The 20,771-nt window shown below is 39.0% G+C and overlaps 1 protein-coding gene across 7 annotated transcripts in view; it reads right to left on the reverse strand.

Moving 5' to 3' along the window:
* Positions 1 to 8,772: 8,772 nt before the first annotated feature.
* Positions 8,773 to 20,771, reverse strand: part of PNPLA8 (patatin like phospholipase domain containing 8) — a 42,456-nt gene continuing 30,457 nt past the window's right edge. For 4 of the 7 annotated variants that reach the window (XM_055807758.1, XM_055807761.1, XM_055807759.1 and 1 more), the window contains 2 exons: positions 11,731 to 11,926; positions 8,773 to 9,642 (listed from right to left, as the gene is read on the reverse strand). In XM_055807758.1, the coding sequence (XP_055663733.1) occupies positions 9,368 to 9,642; positions 11,731 to 11,926 (471 nt within the window). In that variant the 3' untranslated portion in view covers positions 8,773 to 9,367. The other 3 variants (XR_008747739.1, XM_055807764.1, XM_055807765.1) reach the window with 3 other exon arrangements.

The following is a 20,771-nucleotide window of genomic DNA, read 5'->3' on the forward strand; positions in this document are numbered from 1 at the left end:
TGTTCACGCTTTTCTCTCACTGGAAGCGAGCCCTTTTCCAGTTTGTGTTCCTAAGATTGTCAGTCTTTCAGTCTGTGACTGCCCTTACTCCTTCCAATGTGCTCAGGCAGGGCTCACATTTAAAGGATAATCACTCACCTCCTCTGGTGCTGGAACCTGCTTCCCTGCTTGCTGTGATGCTGACTGCTACAAGAGTCCAGCAGTTTCCTCAGCTCAGGAGTTCCCTTGAATATTTTGAAAACTTGCAGTTTTAGTAGTAGTACAGGTACCAGCAGTATGCCCCCAAATCAGCCGGCCGAAGTCACAGAGCACAGACTCTGTGCTGTTTCGTCACCAACAGTGGTGTAAAGTTTTTGTGGTTTACTCAAACTGTCTAAATACCAACTGAATTTTTCATTTCTTTAATAATAAAAGCAGAGTGGAAGCAAGTCTAAAAAGGTAAAGCATGCAGTTTTGTTGCTCCTTGGTGCTGTAGAGCCTAACTGATGACAAGCAATATGGTTGGTCCATAGGCTGGCACTAGCTCTCACAGGTGTAGCTGGCAGACTCTTAGAACCCAAAGCTGGAGGCAAGGTGAGCCGGCCAACCTTAGGAAAGGCGGTGGAAAACTCTGGAGCTATGGAACTGATTCCCGAACTTTTAAATCTAATATGATCCTTAAAATGGCACAAGGAGAATGTCTGTACTCCTTACAGGGAACTTTTAAATGAGTGTGGATACATCCAAGTTTTTCTGGAGTCAATACATCCAAGTTTTTCTGGACGTGTGCCTGCACCTGTTCACTATTTTCCACTACCATGGACCACAGAAACAGCTTTAAGTCTGAGTTTCTGCACATATTTAAATATGCTAAATAACCATTTTATTTTGCACATTCAATGGTAATCTGCATATTTGATATATGAATGTCTGTGATCAATCACAAGTGAAGTTGTGGCTTAATTTTTCAGTCTGTGCCTTCAAGACAAATAGATTAATCTGTCATCTAGATTTCTCTTCAAAAACATGGTATATATACCTTTGACATCAAACTTTTGTTTTTTTCTGCTAACCTTCACTTAAGTTCTGAAGCTATTTTTTGTTGTGATTAGTGACGAACCTTCTACCATAACCAAAATCAATCCCTTGGCACTATCTATGATCTTCTGATATTTTAGCTATGTAATAATGATTTTCTCATTTCTCCAATCATCTGTTGTTCCGGGAAACATTTGTTCTCCACTCAAAGGTTTAGAAATGCTCTAACACTGACTTTTTTGAGCAGGAAAAACAAGGCTATTGCTTTTTTTGCTGTAACACTTTCATCATTCTTTGTTCCATGGCACAAATTCAAGAAGTAACATGAAGAGAGCTATCTTAGGCAAGTACACTCTTGTCCAGAAATAAACAGAGAAATAGATGAGCACAAAGACTGTTCTACAAATCATTTAACAATTGTTTATAACAGCAGCATTAGGTTTCAAAATTAGGCAAGGCATGTGACCATTCATGTGTCAAAGACAGTACTTTAAAAACACAGCATTGGAGGTACAGGGACATCAGAAGCCAAACCAGGCATAGTCAAGTTCACAGGGCAGAGCTAAACAAAAAAAAAAAAAAAAAAATTTCTTCAGAATGTGGAACAATGACATAGAAAAAAGCCTCTATCTTTTCAGGGAAAGAGAAAGGGAAGATCTTAAAGCAGTACTCGGGTAGGAGCTCATATAGAAATGCTGCCATACCTTTTGTCCCTAGGGAAGTGAACCTAGACTTTGATTCACAACAGCTATTGTTCTAGACCTTGAAAGCGAGATGAGAATGAGGCAAGATGACTTGTCTGAGAAAAACTATGAAATCCCAGACATCTTCACAGAGCTGTGGAAGAGTAGATGCAGCTGAGCGTGCAGCAGACTGCTTGCCACCATCCACTGTGACATCTTGTTTTAGTAAGGAGAGAGACATACATATGCGTAGAGATAAGAGATACAGAGCTCTGACACCTATACCTCAATAAAAGCTCAAAGATCTAAGATACTAACATTGAGCCTTCTGTGATCTGATTTGTTGACCTTCACAGCAGGTGACTGCAGATAAGAGGCTAACACTAAAATACAGACTAGCTGTAGCAGGTATTGTTTAATTCAAGCTAAATGAAGACTGCGGTGCTGTATCTCTATAAAGCTATTTGAGCATGTCTGCATCAGATTAGAAAACCAACTACATTCAATCATTTTCTAATCTGCTGTTTACTGTTGTGGAGAAGGGGTTTATGAGATGCTATGTGTTTGTTTTTACAAATACAGTCTGACAGGGTGACTTACCTTCTGAAGAAGCTCTTTATTCTTGTTTCTTTTTAGGTAACTAGGGAAGAAAAGCTGTCCAGGAGCTGTCATGATAAAAAAGTACGTATTTCTGAGCACCTAATTAGTTCTGTTTGCTACTTTGTACAGACTTCGAGGTCTGCTTTGTGCGGTTTCAGATTCATCTGTTGTCTCCCCTTAGCGTGCCTCTGGCAGCATCCATAATGTTTCAGGGCTCTGGAGAAAGACCCAGCTGATGGCCAGGGCCATGTTCCTCCAGTAACAGGACTCTTACAGTACCACTGAGATCGCTTCCTCATGTGGTCTGCAGTGATGTGAGACTGCCAGCACATATTCCATGCCACCTCCATGATGCATGGTTTTGCCCACATAGATGGCACATCTCTGCAAAAGCATGGCAGCACAGGCACATGTGGAGATGAATTAAGTTTTTCAACCACCAACAGGAGATTGTCCTCTCACATGATAGAAAAGTTGACACATGGAATAGTGGCCTGCTTATTCCCATGTCACCCCATGATGACAACCAAAAGTCATAAAAGTAGGTTTTGCAGAACAGAACCAGTACTTATGCTTGGGCTTGCTGGGGAAACATGCTCCCTTCCTCCCACACCTGAAAACCTGCTCTAACACCCCTTAGCCCAACACTGAATCTAGCTTGGGAACTGGTGTTGTCTCATAGTGCAGTAGATTTCTCCAGGACAGAAGGTTGGCATGGGAGTCTTCTTTTGAGAAACTGTCCTGGGCAGAAAGAAGGCATGGCACCAGCTCCATCCTAAGAATAACTCTGCCCATTTCACAGACATCCCTGTATGTCACCTGGGCATTTGGTACCAGGTCTGTCAGGGATGCTCTTATAGTAAAGGTTACCAAAATGAGGTACCTGCTGTCAGCTGGAGTTTATTTGTTCTGGGGATTCCTCTGAAGTTCTTTTGCAATGGGGAACTCACCATGGGGACATTCTGCACAGAGAGCTCTTGACACTGCCAGTCAATGGCTGTAGGCTTTGGGGGTCTAAGCCAAACTGGAAATCAGACATTTTGAAGCATTTTGGAGACCTGAGAAGTAGTCCTTTCCAGTGCTTCTAGTGACTTTGAGCTGACTGTGGGCTATAGTGACCATGGAGTATTGTTTTCTGAGGCCTGGCTGCCAGAGCTTCTTCTGTACAAAGTAGCTATTGTGAGGGAGGAAAGCAAAGGCATTGTGTCCTGGACAGCAATAATGATCCAAGTCTCCTTCCTCATTATCTCCAGCAGGAAGGAGAAGTATCTTTTTCTGTGTGGATTGATTTTGTAAAGGCCTGACCAGATGGAGTGCGTACTAATATGAAGTGGCTACCACTGTACTGTGGAGGAAGAGAATATCTGCTGAATACCTACCTATTGCTGCCCGCGTACAGCTGCCACAGCGTCCCATGCCAGCAGAGGCCACTTGCAGAGTGACCAAGTGGCCATGCAGCCGAAACTGCATGAAGTACGGCTGCCTTCTGGGTGTGCCACAGTGACAGTACCTTCCACCTACTCGTATCAATTGCTGAGAAAAGACAGTAGCCACTCTACATTCTTGATCTAACTTGCTGGATACATTTGGTTCTGGAAACTAATTGCTTTTTTTAAGTTGGTTGTTTGTTTTTTTTTTTAAATTAAATTTCATTTGAATTACAATGTACCTGTTGTAAATGTATTGGTTTGAAGAGATGATGTTTACCTGAGAGGCTGCAGTGTGCTGAGCCCTGCATAATAGATGAGGAAAGGCTTTCCTTTTCTCAAAGACAATCTGAAGTGAATGCACTTTACAGGCCAGAGATAAAATATATAGGAACAGCATCACATGGAAAGTATTTTGTCTTGATTTTTTCTTTACTATCTCTAATATACACAACTATTTTTATATACATATAAACCCATGCAATAAACAGCTGTCCAGAGCATACTTGCTTCCTGACAATCTCATCTAAACTTTGCTTACTGATCTGTAGTTCTTCCTAAGAATTTATGATACATCTAGTGCAAATTATTTAAAACTCAGTCTGCTGTAGAAATATTATTGTCTTTCCTGTGGTATTCATACCCAGATTTGTCTAAGTATTGTCCAGACTTGCTTGGTGATGGCTTTAAATCTAACACTTACCAAGAAATAAACCAGCTAGAAGGGACACAATGCACAAGTTTTGAAGTTTCAAGTTTTGCTTATGTCTTAGCAGACTCCGTAAAGTAATGCTTTGAAGTCAAATTTAATAGTGCCAATGGTTTTGTCCTTTGACTCCACATTTTAAGCAGTAACTGAGATACCTGCTTTTCCTTGCAGGAAGATAGAAATATCCTGTACTCAGCTTTTAAAACTCTCATTAAAACCAACATTTCTTCTTTTTTTCTTTACAATATAGGTCTTGTCATTTTGTTGTTTAAAGTGTTCCATGGCTGCCTGACTTGCCTCCCTGAAAATGTATTCAAACGAAGTACGAAAGGAGAGGACAGGATCATATTTATGATTTCTACAGAGCAGCCAGTGAGGAAGCATGGAACAGCAGTTTTGCTGAAATTATGCCCAAAAGTAGACACAGACCAGGTTTTGAATAAATTAATTCTGGGGATTTGCTATCAAAATTCTGAGACATTCTGGAAGATGATAGTATTGTGATGATTATCTTATTCAACTACGAAATAATGCTGTGAGCACAGAAAACTGTTCCTTTTGCAGTTTACAAAATTTTGAAAATGAAAAAAAGATTTTAAATGCTAAAATTATGTTTGCTGAACTCTGCATTGTGCTTTAACGGTGTTAGTAACCTGTCCAGGCCACCTCTGTGATTTTACATGAAAATGCTGTATCACAGCTTCTTCCTGAAAGGTAAAGATTTCAAAATGCTACTGTATCTTTTTTATGCTATTGCAACTATATGGTGAAATAGCCATTGATGATATTGTTACGAGAAAACAATAAATTAAATTAAATCATAAGTAACAAGCAAAATTACATTGCTACTAAGGATTAAACATTCATTACCAGGGATATAAGTACTGGAGTATTTCAGTGCTTGTTTAATTTTTATATTATGCTGAAAATTGCTAATGGTTCCCCCTTACCGAAGTCTGCCAATTTCATTGAAATAAGTAATAGTATTGTCCTTGTTAAATCTTGAAGGAAGAACAACAATAATAGTAAAAACCCCATACTGTTATATAAGTAAGTGCAAACAGCGAAGGCCGTCAGCAAAGTATTGCACCAGGTGACACACTGGAATTAACTGGTACATACCAGGAGCGTACCTGACTGTAGGTGTGGGAAAGAGGAGGCCGGGGGTGAGAAGGCTGAGCAGCAAACAGAGGGTTCGGGGGGCAGCAGCCCCTTGAGTTCACACCTCAGCAATGTGCAGCTGGAGCAAAGAGCAAGCCTACTCATCTTGAGGCTACAGAGTTTGAGGAAGAGGCATTTGGCATGCTTGTTTTTCCTTGAAAATGAATATGATTACATTAAGAATATACATTACTTCTAGCACTGAACCATCCCTTAACTGGAAAGTTCTGCAAGGTCTGAAAATTCATCCCACTTCTTAGGCATCAGTGCAAAAAAGAAAAAGTGGTTTTGCTTTCTTGCCTTATGTAGTCGAACGTACAAGGCTATGGGTTTATATCACAGCTGCACCTGGGAGAGCAGTCCTTAAGCAGAAAGAGGAAGCCTTAACACAGCCTCTCCTGCAGCAGATTATGTCTGTATTTAATACTTGACATTTTGAGAATAGTCTTTTAACCAAAGAAAATCAGCACTATTTGGACCCAGCAGCATATAAGCATTTTAATGTCTGATGAAAAATTAATGGTGCCAATGAGTAGTAAGCACACACTAGATTTTTCCTTCACCTTTCATGTGTCTTGTATTACTTAGCCTCTCAGCTCTCTTCACCAGCAAGGAAAGCAAAATAAATTAAATGCTCCGTCAGTGGTGGATCAAAGACAAGAACCTTACTTAGATCAATCCTTATCTACTAGGCCTAATGAGGAGGAGCTGTTAGAAGCTTCCATAAGCCTATAGATTCTGTTTTATATAAGGGGCTAATGAGTTCTTACCTGCTGTGTGGGTTAGAACGGATTCAGCTGGTCATGGAGACTAGTAGCTGTTCTCATAGTGCTTTATACAACACCATTTTCAGGAGCTAATTTTCTAAAACTAACACTAAAACAGTTTCTTTTGCTCTGTTAATTATTTTTATAGCTATTCTGTAATCTTGCTCCATGGGACTTTAGCACCTTTTTACCTTCTGGCTAAATTTATTTCTGGTCAGGTTGAGCACCCCTGTTTTTATGCAAATGTCCATCAGCATATGCTTCTTGAAGTATTTTTAAACAGCACCATGTACGCCCCTTCCAGCCCTTGTTTTGTTAGATGAAACAAACCATGCCCTCTTAATCTTCCCTTTGGCAGCCCTTCTTTGCATCTGTTTTAGTCTGAGTATCTCTTTCTCTAATAGTAGTGACCAAAACTATAATTACATTCGACTGCTGCTGACTGTGCTTTCTGCAATAAAATCAGTATCTTTGTATCACTGCTGGAATGGACACCGACAGGAAATATACTAAAATCCATGATCACACTTAACACTTAAAAATTTTTATTTTCTTTTCTTTGGTAATGAAATGTCCTTCAATTAAGATCTTCTGCATAGATAATTAGAAACCAATAGATGAACTAGAGGCTTTTTCTGACTTTGCATAAAAGGAGATTATATCTATACCTTTTCATTTCATGGTCTGGACTCTTTCTTGCTGCCTTTCAAAATCAGAGCAAGGAGATTATGTCAATTTTGCAAAGATTTGTTTAGAAAGTTATCATTTAGCCACCTGTGAAGTCCACCTCTTAACATTAGTAACTCATAAGTTTTAATTGTTTAAAAATTAAATGGAAATGTTATCACTTTGATTACTACAGGTAAGCATTTTCTTAAATACTTATCCCAAAAACCTATGACTGCAAACTTACGAATTCAGAATAACACCTTTGATAGCCTTATGGATGATGCCATGACTTTGCTCTTTGCCAGGGGAAAAAGTATTATTATGTGTGTTGTTCCAGCAGACTATCACATATTGTCTAAGTTGCTGGCAACACAGCTTAACTCTATACAAGGTGCCTTGATCAGAACAATGGTGAAGTTTCTTTGTTATATGCTTAAACTATCTCACACCGATGGGAAAGGCTTGATCTTTTCTTATTATTTTACTTAGTTCTTAATAGTTGGAATGAAGAAGGGAAGTTTGTAGGAAGTACAGTTGCACCAAGACCATAAAACTCCTTTTTAGTATTAGTGCCCTGTTCAAGAAATTACTTTTGGTGTCCATAATTTAAAAAAACAGAGGGGGGTGGTGGTGGTGGAAATGACCAACATGCATTCTTTCACTTAGCTTTTAATTGCTGTAGTTTTTTAACTTCTTTCTCGCCGTTTCTCTTCGGGAACAATCTAAAAACTTGAAGGCTACAGCTTATGACACTTACTAGCTTCACTGGCAAAAACAAGCCAGAGAACAGAGGGAGTACCACAAAAGTATGGTCTCTGGGGTAAAAATGACATAAAAATTTTAAATCCACCAGATTAAAAAAAGAGCAGCCCATATCAAATCTTTTCTTGCACAGTCACAGAATACTATGTAGCAACTCCTAAGATAACAAAGGATCTCATCTCTCTTCCTCAAAGTTTCTTTCCTAAAGGCAGCCTAATAAAATTTTCACTATTTTAGGACAAGTACAGAAGGTGACTATCAAAGTAAATGTTATTTTCAGTAGATAATGCAATGGCAGGTGATTAGTCCCCAAAGTCAAAGTGCCAAATACACTGGGTTTTTTTGTGAAACTGGACATTTTATCTAGTAAATATTTTCATGTATTGTAGCTGCCTACGAAGAGGCAAAAACTCACCCAGAAACCTGTCAAACAATCTTATTAATGGGAACATGCTCAACATGTGACAGCAGCTGTGTCTAACTCAAACTTCACTGCAGTCATACTGTTTTGAAGAACTTGTGTACCTTCCTGTTCTTGAAAATGTTGTTTCACTGACATACTATATCGTCATAACTTACCATACAACCCTTCTTGACATAAGCAAAAAGTTGCAGAGGAATGAGCAGTAAGGTTGTAGTAATCTCTAAATGTTAACTTCACAACTTTAAGGTAATTTCAAGAGAATGCATATATGAAAAGCAGGAGACATAAGGAAATGCATGATTTATTATTTCATGTATCAACTGCTTGTTTTTTTCACTAGAGACACCTTAAGTTTGGCACCCAAAACTGAACCTTCTATAGTAAGCTTCTCACTCAATGCGAACTATTTCAAAGTTTTATTTCCTTTATCCTGTGTCCAGAATAGCTGCTCAAGTGAAGTTTTGGGGCTTAAGATTATTTTCAAATAATGAATGAACCAATCTGAGGTTATCTGCACCCCCCCCCCCCCAAAAAAAAAGGCGGCAGCAGGTCCTACAGTTACTTTTGATAATTTAATATGCATTTATAGTCATCCAAACATCTCAATATTGTTATGTACAAAACCCAATAAAATAAAAAAAGAATTTAGATGTTATCTTTCAAATGTAAAAGTGCAATTAACACAGGCAAAGTTTTTGTAAGAACGTTACATTTCTGTTAAACACACTGCCTATGTAAGAGCCTAGCAGGTATATCGCCTACGCTAAAGTGAATAAGGATTTTATTTTTTGTTAATTTTGTGTAAGTCTGGTAGTTGATAAATAAAGTTTTACTGCCATCATAATTATGGTACATACATCCAAAAATGCATACCACAATTGTTTTCATAATTTTCAGTTTTACAAACAGACTTCTAACAAATTTAAGTAGACCAACAGTTAAGATCTGTAAAGTTAAAAAAAAAAATTAACACCATAAAACCTTGTATCAGTAAGTGTGCACAAAACAGCCACCTTGAATTGCTTTCTCCGAATTCTGATAGCTTTCCGAAGATGTTATTTACCCCCCAATAAACATTCTTCCTTTAAAGTACTGAATGGATTTTCTGGAACAAGATTTACATTTATCACCTTTCATGCATTACATATTCACAATTTGGAAAGAAATGGAAGGCCTTCATACATGTCAGCCTTTAATCTTATCCAGTCCTGAAGTCTCTGCAAAGTTGTTTTTTCTTGTATTAATATTTTTGCAGCTTTTCTCAGTTTTTCTTCATTTCTTTCTAAATAACGAATTCCATCTGTCTGCAGCTGATTGAGTTTCTCTTTACGACTTTCATCCAGAGGTATGTCTTCATTCATAAGAGGGTTAAATCTGAAATAAGTATCTGGCGGTAACAGTGCATCCAGCATGGTGTGAACTTCTGTATTGGAAACAAATGAAGGCAACAGCTACATTTACATCAGACAGACAAGTAAGTCCTACAGTCTCTGAACAACAAGTGCTCTGGAGTGACACAGGAAGTGTAAATAAGTGCTGCTTTGCCGAGTAAATGTTCCACCATTGCCTTATCAAAAACCCTTTCTCATTAGGAAGATTGCAAATGACCTCATAGCTGTTTACTCTGGAAGAGCTTCACCTTTTGTTCTAAGACAACCTCACTGGTATGACAATTAAGAAGGCTTTGCAGCTATCCATGTTTTTAACTACATGTACATTCCATTCATTTAAAAGCGAGAGTGCATTCTGAAGAGCAGGAATGTAATTTACATATTCCCCCATTCAGGATACCCATGATTTGCTACACTCGGTACTAACTGAAGCAGGTATTATGAAAACGACAGCTATATATTATCCTCTAATCCCAAAGATTGCAGTAAAAAATACGTAGGTTTAAAGCTTTATTTTGTTTGCAACTAATTCGTATTTTATATATTATGACAGATTTTGGGGTTGAATTTAACATTAATTTAAAATATTCAAGTTAAATTACAGCAGATCCATTAGTTTATTGTTGTACTAGTTATGTAATGGATTTGCATGTTCCTCTCTTCCTTTTTTCCTCTTTCATAACCCATTTTCTCTCTCCTTTCAGATCTCTCTCTTTGTTGGCTCCCTTAAAATCCCATTTCCGTTACTTCCTTCGTCTTTCATTCTCTTTTTACTTCCATCTTCTTTGCATTCTGACCACACTCCTCCGTTCTTTTAAACATCTACTGTCATACAAAAATTTTAAAGTGAAAAAAATATCATGGGTAAGACCACAGCAAAAAATTCTTGTTAACGTCAAATCTGCTCTCCTTGGTTCCTCCTCCTGTAAATTACCCAACTGTGTCTCTTCTTGTCTCACCACATCCAGTGTTTCTTGCCCTATTTAATACTGTCCACTTTTTACTTCGTAATGCAACTTCGCATTTGCTCAAGTCTACTCCACCCGCTTTCCATTCCCTCTCCTTTGGTCTCCACAATGAACTTTCCTTTCCTCCTCTCCCTCATCAAATTTCTTGCCTGAGTTTTTGGCTGTAATGAAATTTTTCTTCCCTTGATAGAAAGTGGACAGCACACCTCTCCTTCCCACAATTCCCACTGCCTTTCCACAACTGTGCAAAAACCAAAGGCAGCCCAAAATCTAGCTTTTTCTTTACTAATGACGGTCAGTTGACAAGAGATCATGCAGCAAGGGATCTAGACTGTAACAGTATTTCTTGTTCCTTAGCTTTTTACAGTACCAGTTTCCTTTGGGCTGGGGGGGGAAGCATCTGCATATCAGTATTTCCTGTTTATAACAACAAAATAGATGTAAACTGCTAGTGACAGAGTTCCAATGCACTCCCATCCTAGGAACAGAGTTTATTTTGGAAAACACATGCTTGGCTCCTCCTGACAGCAATGGAAGTTGTGACCACTGGCAGATACAGTCAAGTCCATAGAAAAGTACATGTATAAAAGCACATATAGAAAAGAACAGAACTAAAATACTTCTTCTGCAGCTGTTGAAAAGCAATCAGTGCTGTATATTAACTATTAGGCATTCCTGTTTACGGGAAAAAACTAATATAAGAAAATATGATTCTTCTATTGAAATTAATTCCTGAGTATGCGTTTATCCTGAAGCACAGGTAAAACACGTATCACTTTGTATAAATCCTGTTGGATTGTCATTGTCATTCTGATAAATTTTAAGCTAGCTTTTTAACTTTTGTATACCTGTCATCAACCTCCTATTAGCAGCTGAGAACTCAAACTAAAAGAGCTTATCAGCAACACAGCAAAGATGAAGATTCACGGAGATAAGGCTAAGAAACCCACTCATATTATCATCTCCAGAAAACCTGTAATACTGGTACTAAAACATCGACTATATATAACGAGTTACAAAGGGACTGTTTCAAGGGGGCAGGTAGAGAGAAGGGGAAAGACAAAAGGTAGCGGATTGCTCTCTGAATTGGAACTGTTTTCCTGGGAAACATACAAACCAGTCACAATACAAACATATCTTAAAGACACCAACCTTCTGTATCAGTTGCACTGCTGATAACATTTGTGAGTTTGGCTTTCAAACTGGTGTATGTGACATTGGTCTTTCCCTCGCTTTCGTATCGACCAGTGCCCAGCGATATTAGACATTGCAATGGAACATTTGGCCAGAGACACTTGCACTCATGAACTGCCAGTGCAGACGGATTATTTAGAAGCAGACCTCCATCCTGTAAATTAAAAATAATTATGAATGTTAGTACTATACATAAAATATGGTCATAAAATAAACTGCAACTATAAACTAAACTAATATTAGCACGAATGTACAAAATCAATTAAATCAAACAAACATTGATTTCCACCTTTTGTGCAACTGTTCTGTTTGTACTATGCAGCAGCTGCGCAGTTAGGCTTCCTGGGCTCATGGACACTGTCAAAGCAGCGCCTGGGTCTGTGGGTCAGTTCTGCTGTCGAGAGCATTGTATAGAAGAGGTAGACCGAAACAGCAGCGTTCACTAGAATATCTGAAGAGGTTACGACTTCATCTTGTGAAGACGTTTTAGGTAAGACAGATAACCCATACTGACAATTTCTTAATCAAAAAGCCTGCATCTCAAAATGTTTATTACTGGTATTACAAGGATATATTCTGTAACAAAATCCAGATCAATACCTACAGATTCTTAATAATAAGAACAACAACAACAATAATAATTAATAACAATAATATCACAAGACCTAAGTTTGGCCAACACTACTTTATAAGGACAGTCATTACATAGGATGCTATAGCCTTGGTCTCAGACCTGGAAAAAATCACAGAATCATTTAGGTTGGAAGGGACCTATAGAGCTCATCTTGCCCAATCCCCCTGCTCAAGCAGAGTCAGCCACAGCACACCGCCCAAGGCCACATCTGCTCAAGTTCTGAGTATCACCACAAAATGGAGGCTCCAAAACCTCTCCAAGCAACCTGTTTCAGCGTTTGACCAATCTCACAGTAAAAAATTTTCTTGTGATCAGATGGAATTTCATGTGTTTTCATTTGTGCCACTGTCTTTTGTCCCACCAGCAGGCACTGCTGGGAACAGTACAGCTCCTCATCTTCATTCCCTCCCATCCTTTATTCATACACATTAGTAAGATTTCCCCAGAGCCTTCTCTAGGCTGAACAAGTCCCAGCTCTCCCAGTTTCTCCTCAAATGAGAGATGCTCCAGTCCCTTAATCATCTTTATGGCGCTGTGCTGGACTTGCTCCAGTTTGGTCACGTGTCTCCTGTACTGGGGAACTGACCCCAGTAGTCCAGATGTGGCCTCAGCAGGGCAGAGAGGAAGGATCACCTCCCTTGACCTGCCGGCAACACTGTTCTCAGTGCAGCCCAGGATGCTGTTGGCCGTCCTTGCCACAAGGGTGCATTGCTGGCTCATGTTCAGCTTGTCCACCAGGACCCCAAGGTCCTTCTCTGCCAAGCTGCTTTATAACCAGTCAGTCCCCAACGTGGGTTGCCGCATGGCGTTATTCCTCTCCAGATACAGGACTCTGCCTTTCCCCGTGTTGAACTTCATGAGAATTGTCCAGGCTGTTTAGGTCCCTCTGAGTGACAGCCCAACTGTCTTGCGTACCAGCCATTCTTCCCAGGTTTGTACCATCTGCAGACTTCCTGCAGGCACACTCTGTCCCATCACCCAGGTCATTAATGAAGATGTGAAATAGTCCTGGACCCAGTATTGACCCCTGGGGTACAGCTCTAGTGACTTGCTTCCAACTGGACTTTGTACACTGATCACAAACTTCTGGGCCTGGTCATTCAGCTAGTTTGTAATCCACCTGTCTACTTCCCTAACCCATGTTTTGTCAGCTTGTCTACGATGTTATGGGCGGTAAGTGTCAAAGGCTTTACTGAAGCCGAGGTAAACAACATCCACTGCTTTCTATTTGTCCACCAAGCTAGTCGCCTCGTTGCAGAATGCTGGTCAATCAGGAGTTCCCCTTTGTAAATCCATATTGACTACTCAGGATCACCTTGTCCTTCATGACTTTGGAACTACTTTCCAGGAGGATTTCCTCCATCAACTCCTAAGGGACTGGGATGAGATCAACTGCCCTGTAGTTCCCCAGAGCTTTCTTCTTGCCCTTCCTGAAGAAAGGAATGGTGTTTGCTCTCCCAGCCTCTCCTAATCACCATGATCATTTAAAGATAATCAAGAGTCATCTCGCAATGGCATCAGCCAGCTCCATCGCCACTCATGGGTGCAACCCATCAGGCCCTATGAATTTAGGACCAGTTTGTTTAACTGCTCCTAACCTAGTTCTCTTCCACCTACTGTACATCCTGGTTGTACCAAACTTTCCCTCTAGGTTCAGGGGCCTGGGATTCCTGAAAGCTGTTTTTACTGGTAAAGACTGAGACAAAAGGCAGCATTAAACATCTTGGCCTTTTCTATGTCATTTGTCACCAGCTCCACTGCCCTATCCAGTAGTGGACCCATGTTTTTCCTGGCCATTTGCTGTTTATTTACTTTCATAATTCTTTGTTGTTGCCCTTCACATCCTTCTCCAAATTCAACTTCAGGCCAGCTTTTGCCTTCCTAACCCTGTCTCTGCAAGATTGGTCAGGAGATCTATACTCCTCCTGGGTCATCTGCCCTCCTGCTTCCACCTTTTGTACACTTCCTTTTTATGTCTGAGTTCAGTTAGGACCTCCTTCTTGCTTGTCCATCCGTACCATCTTTGCTTGATTTCCTACTAATTGGGACAGTCCCTTCTTGGAGGAAGTGACCACTGAGTATCAGCCAGCTCTGCTGGACCCCACCTCCCTTCAAGGCCATAGCCCGTAAGATTCTTCCAAGCAGAGCTCTGGAGAGGATAAAGTATGCTCTCCTGAAATCCAGGGCTGTAGTCCTGTTTTTTTCCCCAGCTCTTTTCTCTTACGATCTTGAACTCCATCATCTCATGGTTTATTTAACTTCATGTCCCTGATCAGTTACTTATGCTTCATATCCATCAGGTCCAGCAAAGCACCTTTCTTTATTGGCTCCTCCATCCACTGTGCCAGGAAGCTGTCATCAATGCATTTGAGAAATCTCCTAGGTTGCCTGAGCTCTTCAGTATTGCCCTTTCATCAGGTATCAGGATGATTCAGGTCCCCCATGAAGATCAGGCTCTGGGAATGTGAGGCTTCCATAACTTGTCTGAAGATCAGAATTCAGCCCAAAACCAACAGGAAAATAGATTACTCTTTTAAGTCTGGAAATGAGGAAAGACATCTTTTGCTAGCAACTTGTCAAAACCATAGGTGATGAGGCTGGGATAAAATACTTTAAGACTAGTAAGCATCAGTAAGACTGACAGTAAGTCTAAGAAGCATTCAGACAACCAGCAAATCTCCAAAAGTTTGTTCAGCACTTCCTGGAAATAAAATGATCTTCACTCCACCTAAGAAACAAACATACTTTGAACTTTGAATTCAATAGGACTTTCTATACTGGGAATGCCTTAAAAACCAGGCAGTTATAAAGGCAAAATTTAAGATGAAAAAAAATTATCAATACCACAGATTAAGACCTTTATAGTTATTCAAAATGTATACAAAGAAAATACGTAAAATACGAAAGAAACAGAACATTGACTGTTGTTGACATAAGTATTATGCAAAAGCCCCCTGAACTCCCTGTATCATATACCTGACCATCCCATTACAGGAACAATAAATAAAAGCAACTCTACTCAGGAATAGCTTAGAATAAAAAAGGTTTAGGACTTGACAAACATTTTACAGAAACTCCTTGTAACTACAGCTGTGCTAGATAAATAAGTAAAAACACAATTACTGAGCTGAGATTTTTGAGTTTTGGGTTTTTTTTTGGTTTGGTTTTTTTTTTTTTTTTTTTTTAATTTAAATTAAGCTTTCATTTCAACCTACAAACAGCTCTTTGAACTCCTTCTGGACACTGTCCATTTTGCTCAAAACACTGCTAAAATGAATGGTCTCTTCAGGGCCTATTATCCTTTGCTTATGTTTAAATTAGCTTCTACAGAGAAAACTAAATACAAGGATGTTTTTGTTCTTGATATAATTCCCCATGAATCTTAATCTAAAATCTTAATAGTTATCTTTGTGGTGCTTACTTTTTTCTTTAAATCCTAGACTAAAAACATGCTTACCAAATAATTTCCACTGATCTCGTCAATATGATTTCATTAAACGTAACTGCTTCACCACAGGAAAATTAGTGTTATTAAAAGGTAGGGGGTATGTACTTACTAGAATACTACAGTGGTTTTTTTAATATGGAAAAATAAAAGATCAAAGGGAGGTAAAGTACACACACCTACACACCCCAAATGTGTATTGTGATGATATCTAACAGCTTTGTGCAAGGATTTCCATATTTAAACATTCTCCAATTTAGGTTTATTGAAATGACAGTAAATATCCATTCATAATAATGTTCAGTTTAGACACCTTTAATGTAACTTCTAGCATTTATACAGATACACGTAATTTTTGGAAAGTTAGAAGCAGCACTCAATAAGAGAGGCAACTGATTTTTTTTCTTCCCCTCCAAACAGATTGATAACAACCACATCCCAATCACTACTGTGCTTCAAACCAGCTTATTCTATTAAACAAGGATGTTCATCATATTGCTCTTTGCTTACAATGATCAACTACTCAAGCAGTAAAAAACATTAGTTGAATCAGACTATTAAGAAGTCAATGAAGGAAATACTGCAATAATTTGTTTAAATCTGCCGCTTCAGAAACCTTAGAGCTAATTACATCAAAGGCTGAAATTCTTGTGGAAAAATATTTCACAAGTTTTAAAATTAGTTGCAATGATTTCCCATGCATGAATTCTATGAAGAAGTTAAAACAACAAAGGATTTTCCAGTTCTAAGATTAAAAAACAGAAACTAACCTTTCTGATTCTGAATTACTCCTGGATCTTCACAGAACTGGACAAAAAGTCCTTCCCAAGAAATATATTAAACTAGCAATACAGAAATATGCAAGCCACATCTAAATGTTTTAAAAAGTAATCGTAAGAAATCATGACATATCCTTCTTCATGCTTGTCCTTGAAACACTGAATACAATTCCAAGTGATTAACTCTGCAGTTTCGTACATTAGATATACCAAGATCTCAAGAAACTTCACTGATCCTTGCTCTGAGTTCCTCTGTATTTAGTCTGCCAATTTGTTTTGGAGAACTGCTTAATTTGGTATCTTTTGTGTGTGTGTGTGTGATTCTAATCTAAATGATTTATAATTTACCAATTAGAAGTCTTATTGTAAGCACTCAGCTTTTATAAGATGTTTATGAAAATACATTGACCAAAATGCAATATAACCTAAAAACTGAATGATTAGTAGCAGTATGGAATGTCTTGGTGACGAACAGAATAGCTTCCTTTTCTGTATTACTTTCTATGACCTTTGCCACTTTATAAAGTTTCAAGCAGTTAAACACCTGGAAATAAAGAAGGCCAATTTATCTGATCTATGGGTACAGAGGTGCCTGTTAGTCAAAACCCGAATTCTTGTTTGACTATTTTCAGAAGGAAGTAATTAATTTTGTAAGTCCATTCCATTTCAAATGTTCTGTTTTCTTTGTACAACCTCTTGTCTTTGATCCACCTATCTCTCAATCTTAACATTTAAATTTTTCAGGTAGTATGATGGTAGAATTAGGACCTTCCCAGCATGCTTCTGCAGGAGGGAGGAATGACAAACCAAGAGTAGTAATCTAGACTCAAGCCATAGACTGAAAGACATTCATGGCTGGGGAACAAACAAAAGCAAACGTTAGTAAAATACTTCTTAGAAAGACAGGAAAGTGGATAGTTATGATATATTATGGGGGAAAATATACAAATCACTGAAAAGATTAGGAAAACTAGTTATAGTAGCAATAACCTGCACTGCATACTCTACGGAATGACTGTGGGGAAGTTTCATGTATCTGACTTTTCATGAATAAATCGTATTTACACAATAATGCATTTTAGAATGATTCTAAGTATAGCAATCAGCAAATGCCAACATTAGCAAGATGTGCGAAGTGCACAAACAGAACGCAGTGTTCAAAGTGTATGCCTATCATTGCATTCTTTATGCCCATTATCTATTTTATGGAATATATTTTCAGAAAATAACTTGTAATTGAAAAGCATATATGGACCATTCTAGCGTAGCCCAATTCTGATCTCCTAAAGACTTCATATAAACAAAACACTGCAAACAAAAAAGCGCCTTTATATCACATGCAACAGAGTAAAAATCTTGTTGATATAAACTAGTATTTTAATTATACTACAACCTTCAGCTGCAATTTGAATTGTATAAAGCAATGCTGACTTTACGTGCAACCCTAAACCTTTCCAGTTCCTAGCAAATTTATCAGTTCCTTTTTGACAGACTGGAATGTCCTCAAATGTCCCTCCTTTCATCTATATTATTAGATATATTGCTATAGTATGGTACTGTGTGTGGACACACAGAAAAAGAGACAATATGAACTGTGTATTAGATAAACTACCAGATTATCAACATACACTTAGGCTAAAAGCAAAATCAGTAGGTCAAGTGAAGTGATTATCCCCTTTTATTCAGCACTCATGAGGTCAAACCGGGAACACTGCGCACAGCTTTGGACACCCAGTTAACAAGGCACTGAAAAACTGGAATACATACACTAAAAAAAACAAGAAGAGGGTTTGGGGGCTGAAGCACATAACATATGAGAAGAGATGCAGCGAACTGAGTTTGCTTAACCTGGAAAAAGAAAGCCAAAGAGGAATCTAATCAGAGCTCTCTACTGCCTAAAGGGGAAGAAGACACAGCCAGACCCTTTCAAAATGAGTGCAGAGTAAAAGCCAGAGAAGCTGTGGAATCTCCATCCTCGGATATTTTCAAAACCCAACTGGGCAAGGCCTTAAGCAACCTGACCTAACTTTGAGGTTTATCCTGCTTTGAACAGGAGGCTGGATGAGTTGACCCCCTGTCCTCCTCCAATTTTCCTAAGGTTCTACTGCATTTAAAGAAATATTGTACAAATCAGAAATGCACATTATTTTAGCTGTAAAATGAAATTACATTTAAAAAACCTTCGTAAAAATTGGATTTTGTCCGTTCAGTATGTCTTGTGGAAAATGCAGACATGCATTTTCCACATGCAATTAATGCCTTGGAATCTGTAACTGAAAGGGTAACTCAAAAGAACTCTTCAACTGACTAAAATGCTGACCAACATCCTCAAAAATGTACAATTGTCCTGAATTCTGACTCAAGACTCAGTGTTTGGCAAACAGCTAGCACAAATCCCTCATTCTCTCTGTTCTCCCATTCGTGTCTGACTTTTGTCTGGCTTTCCCTACATTTTACCATCTCTTCTCATGTAGCTAGTTCTCAATCCAATTGCAAACTCTCTTTTTCACTTCCCAAATATACATGAGTCACCCCTTCCCTTCTGCATCCTCCTGTGCTGCTGCAGCCAGTGCTCTGGCAGGTAGCAGACATTTCTTCATATGCTGAACTTTGCAAAACCACTCAAAACCACACTTGAGCCAACTTATTTTGCTGGCAGTACAACAAACACAAAGTGCTATACTAGGAATGTTAACGCAAATAAGTGCTGAAAAAGAGCATATAACTTTCTGTCCTGGTTTTGGCTGGCGTAGAGTTAATTTTCTTCATAGTAGCTAGTAGGGGGCTATGGTTTAGATTTGTGCTGGAATCAGTGTTGGTAACACAGATGTTTTTGTTGTTGCTGAGCAGTGCTTAATCTAAATCAAGGCCTTTTCAGTTCCTCGTCCCACCCCACCCCTGAGCAGATTAGGAGTGCACAACAAGTTGGTAGGGGACACAGCCACGGCAGCTGACCCCCACTGACCAAAGATCTCCCAAACCGTATGATGTCATGCTCAGCATATAACACTGGGGAAAGAAGGAAGAGCGGAGGCGGGGGGGATGTTCGGCATCATGGCATTTGTCCTCTCAAGTAACCATTAATGCATGATGCAGCCCTGCTTTCCTGGAGATGGCTGAACACCTGCCTGCCCATGGGAAGCAGTGAAGGCATTTCTCATTTTGCTTTACTTATGCACACAGTTTTTCCTTTACCTATTAAGCTGTCTTTATGTCAACCCACATGTTCTCTCACTTTTACTCTTCTGATTCTCTCCCCCATCCCACGGGGGGTGTGTGGGGGTGGTGGAGTGAGCGAGTGGCTGCGCAGGGCATAGTTGCTGGCTGGGGTTAAACCACAATACTTTCCTGATGTCATCACACAAGTAAACAGTAGGGGAGAAGGATTTTTTTTAAATTTCTAATAAAAATAATGGAAGTAATCAAATAAATTAATCTTAAAATGGACCTTAATACATATAAACCCAAGCTTGATAGGGATAACAAAACAGTGAACTCGGGGACTGGGGCATTACTTTCAGTCTTTTGCCAAAGGCTTACAATGTGGTAAACACTGTTTTGTTTAATACTTTTAACAGCTAATTCCAAGGTGAACTCAATTCTTTTTTCATACAGACTTTTCCAAACCATTCCCCATGCAACTGTAACCATATTTTTAGGGCTCGCCTGTTGTTAGGCGTAAGTCTAAATGTGTAGCTAATATTTTCTGTAAGGTTTTTGACAACTGCAAAATAGTCAGGGAAGGCTTCCTCATGATTTGACTACCAGACCACGTATTATTTAAAGTAGGAAAAATTACACCTTTTGTAGGCATATGCTCCAATGAAAACCCCCTGGTGATGATACCTTGCTTGCCCAGTTCTAGGAATAAAGAAAGGCCTGGTTAAACATTATGAAACAGACTGGGAAAAATTGTACAATCAGAAGGAAAATACATCAGGAAGTTTCAAAGAAAGTGCTTCAGACAACTTGGGAGCCTGGTAGCACAGGACCTTCTGAAAATCTTGTCCCATTTAAATGATTATTTATGCATAAAGTCACTACTCATATTTAAGTCATGTTCTGGTTTTGGCTGGGATAGAGTTAATCTTCTTCCTGCTAGCTGGTACAGTGCTGTGGTTTGGATTTAGTATAAGAGTAA

The sequence above is a fragment of the Falco peregrinus genome, chromosome 6 (genome assembly GCF_023634155.1).
Source record: "Falco peregrinus isolate bFalPer1 chromosome 6, bFalPer1.pri, whole genome shotgun sequence".
Lineage (NCBI taxonomy): Eukaryota > Metazoa > Chordata > Aves > Falconiformes > Falconidae > Falco > Falco peregrinus.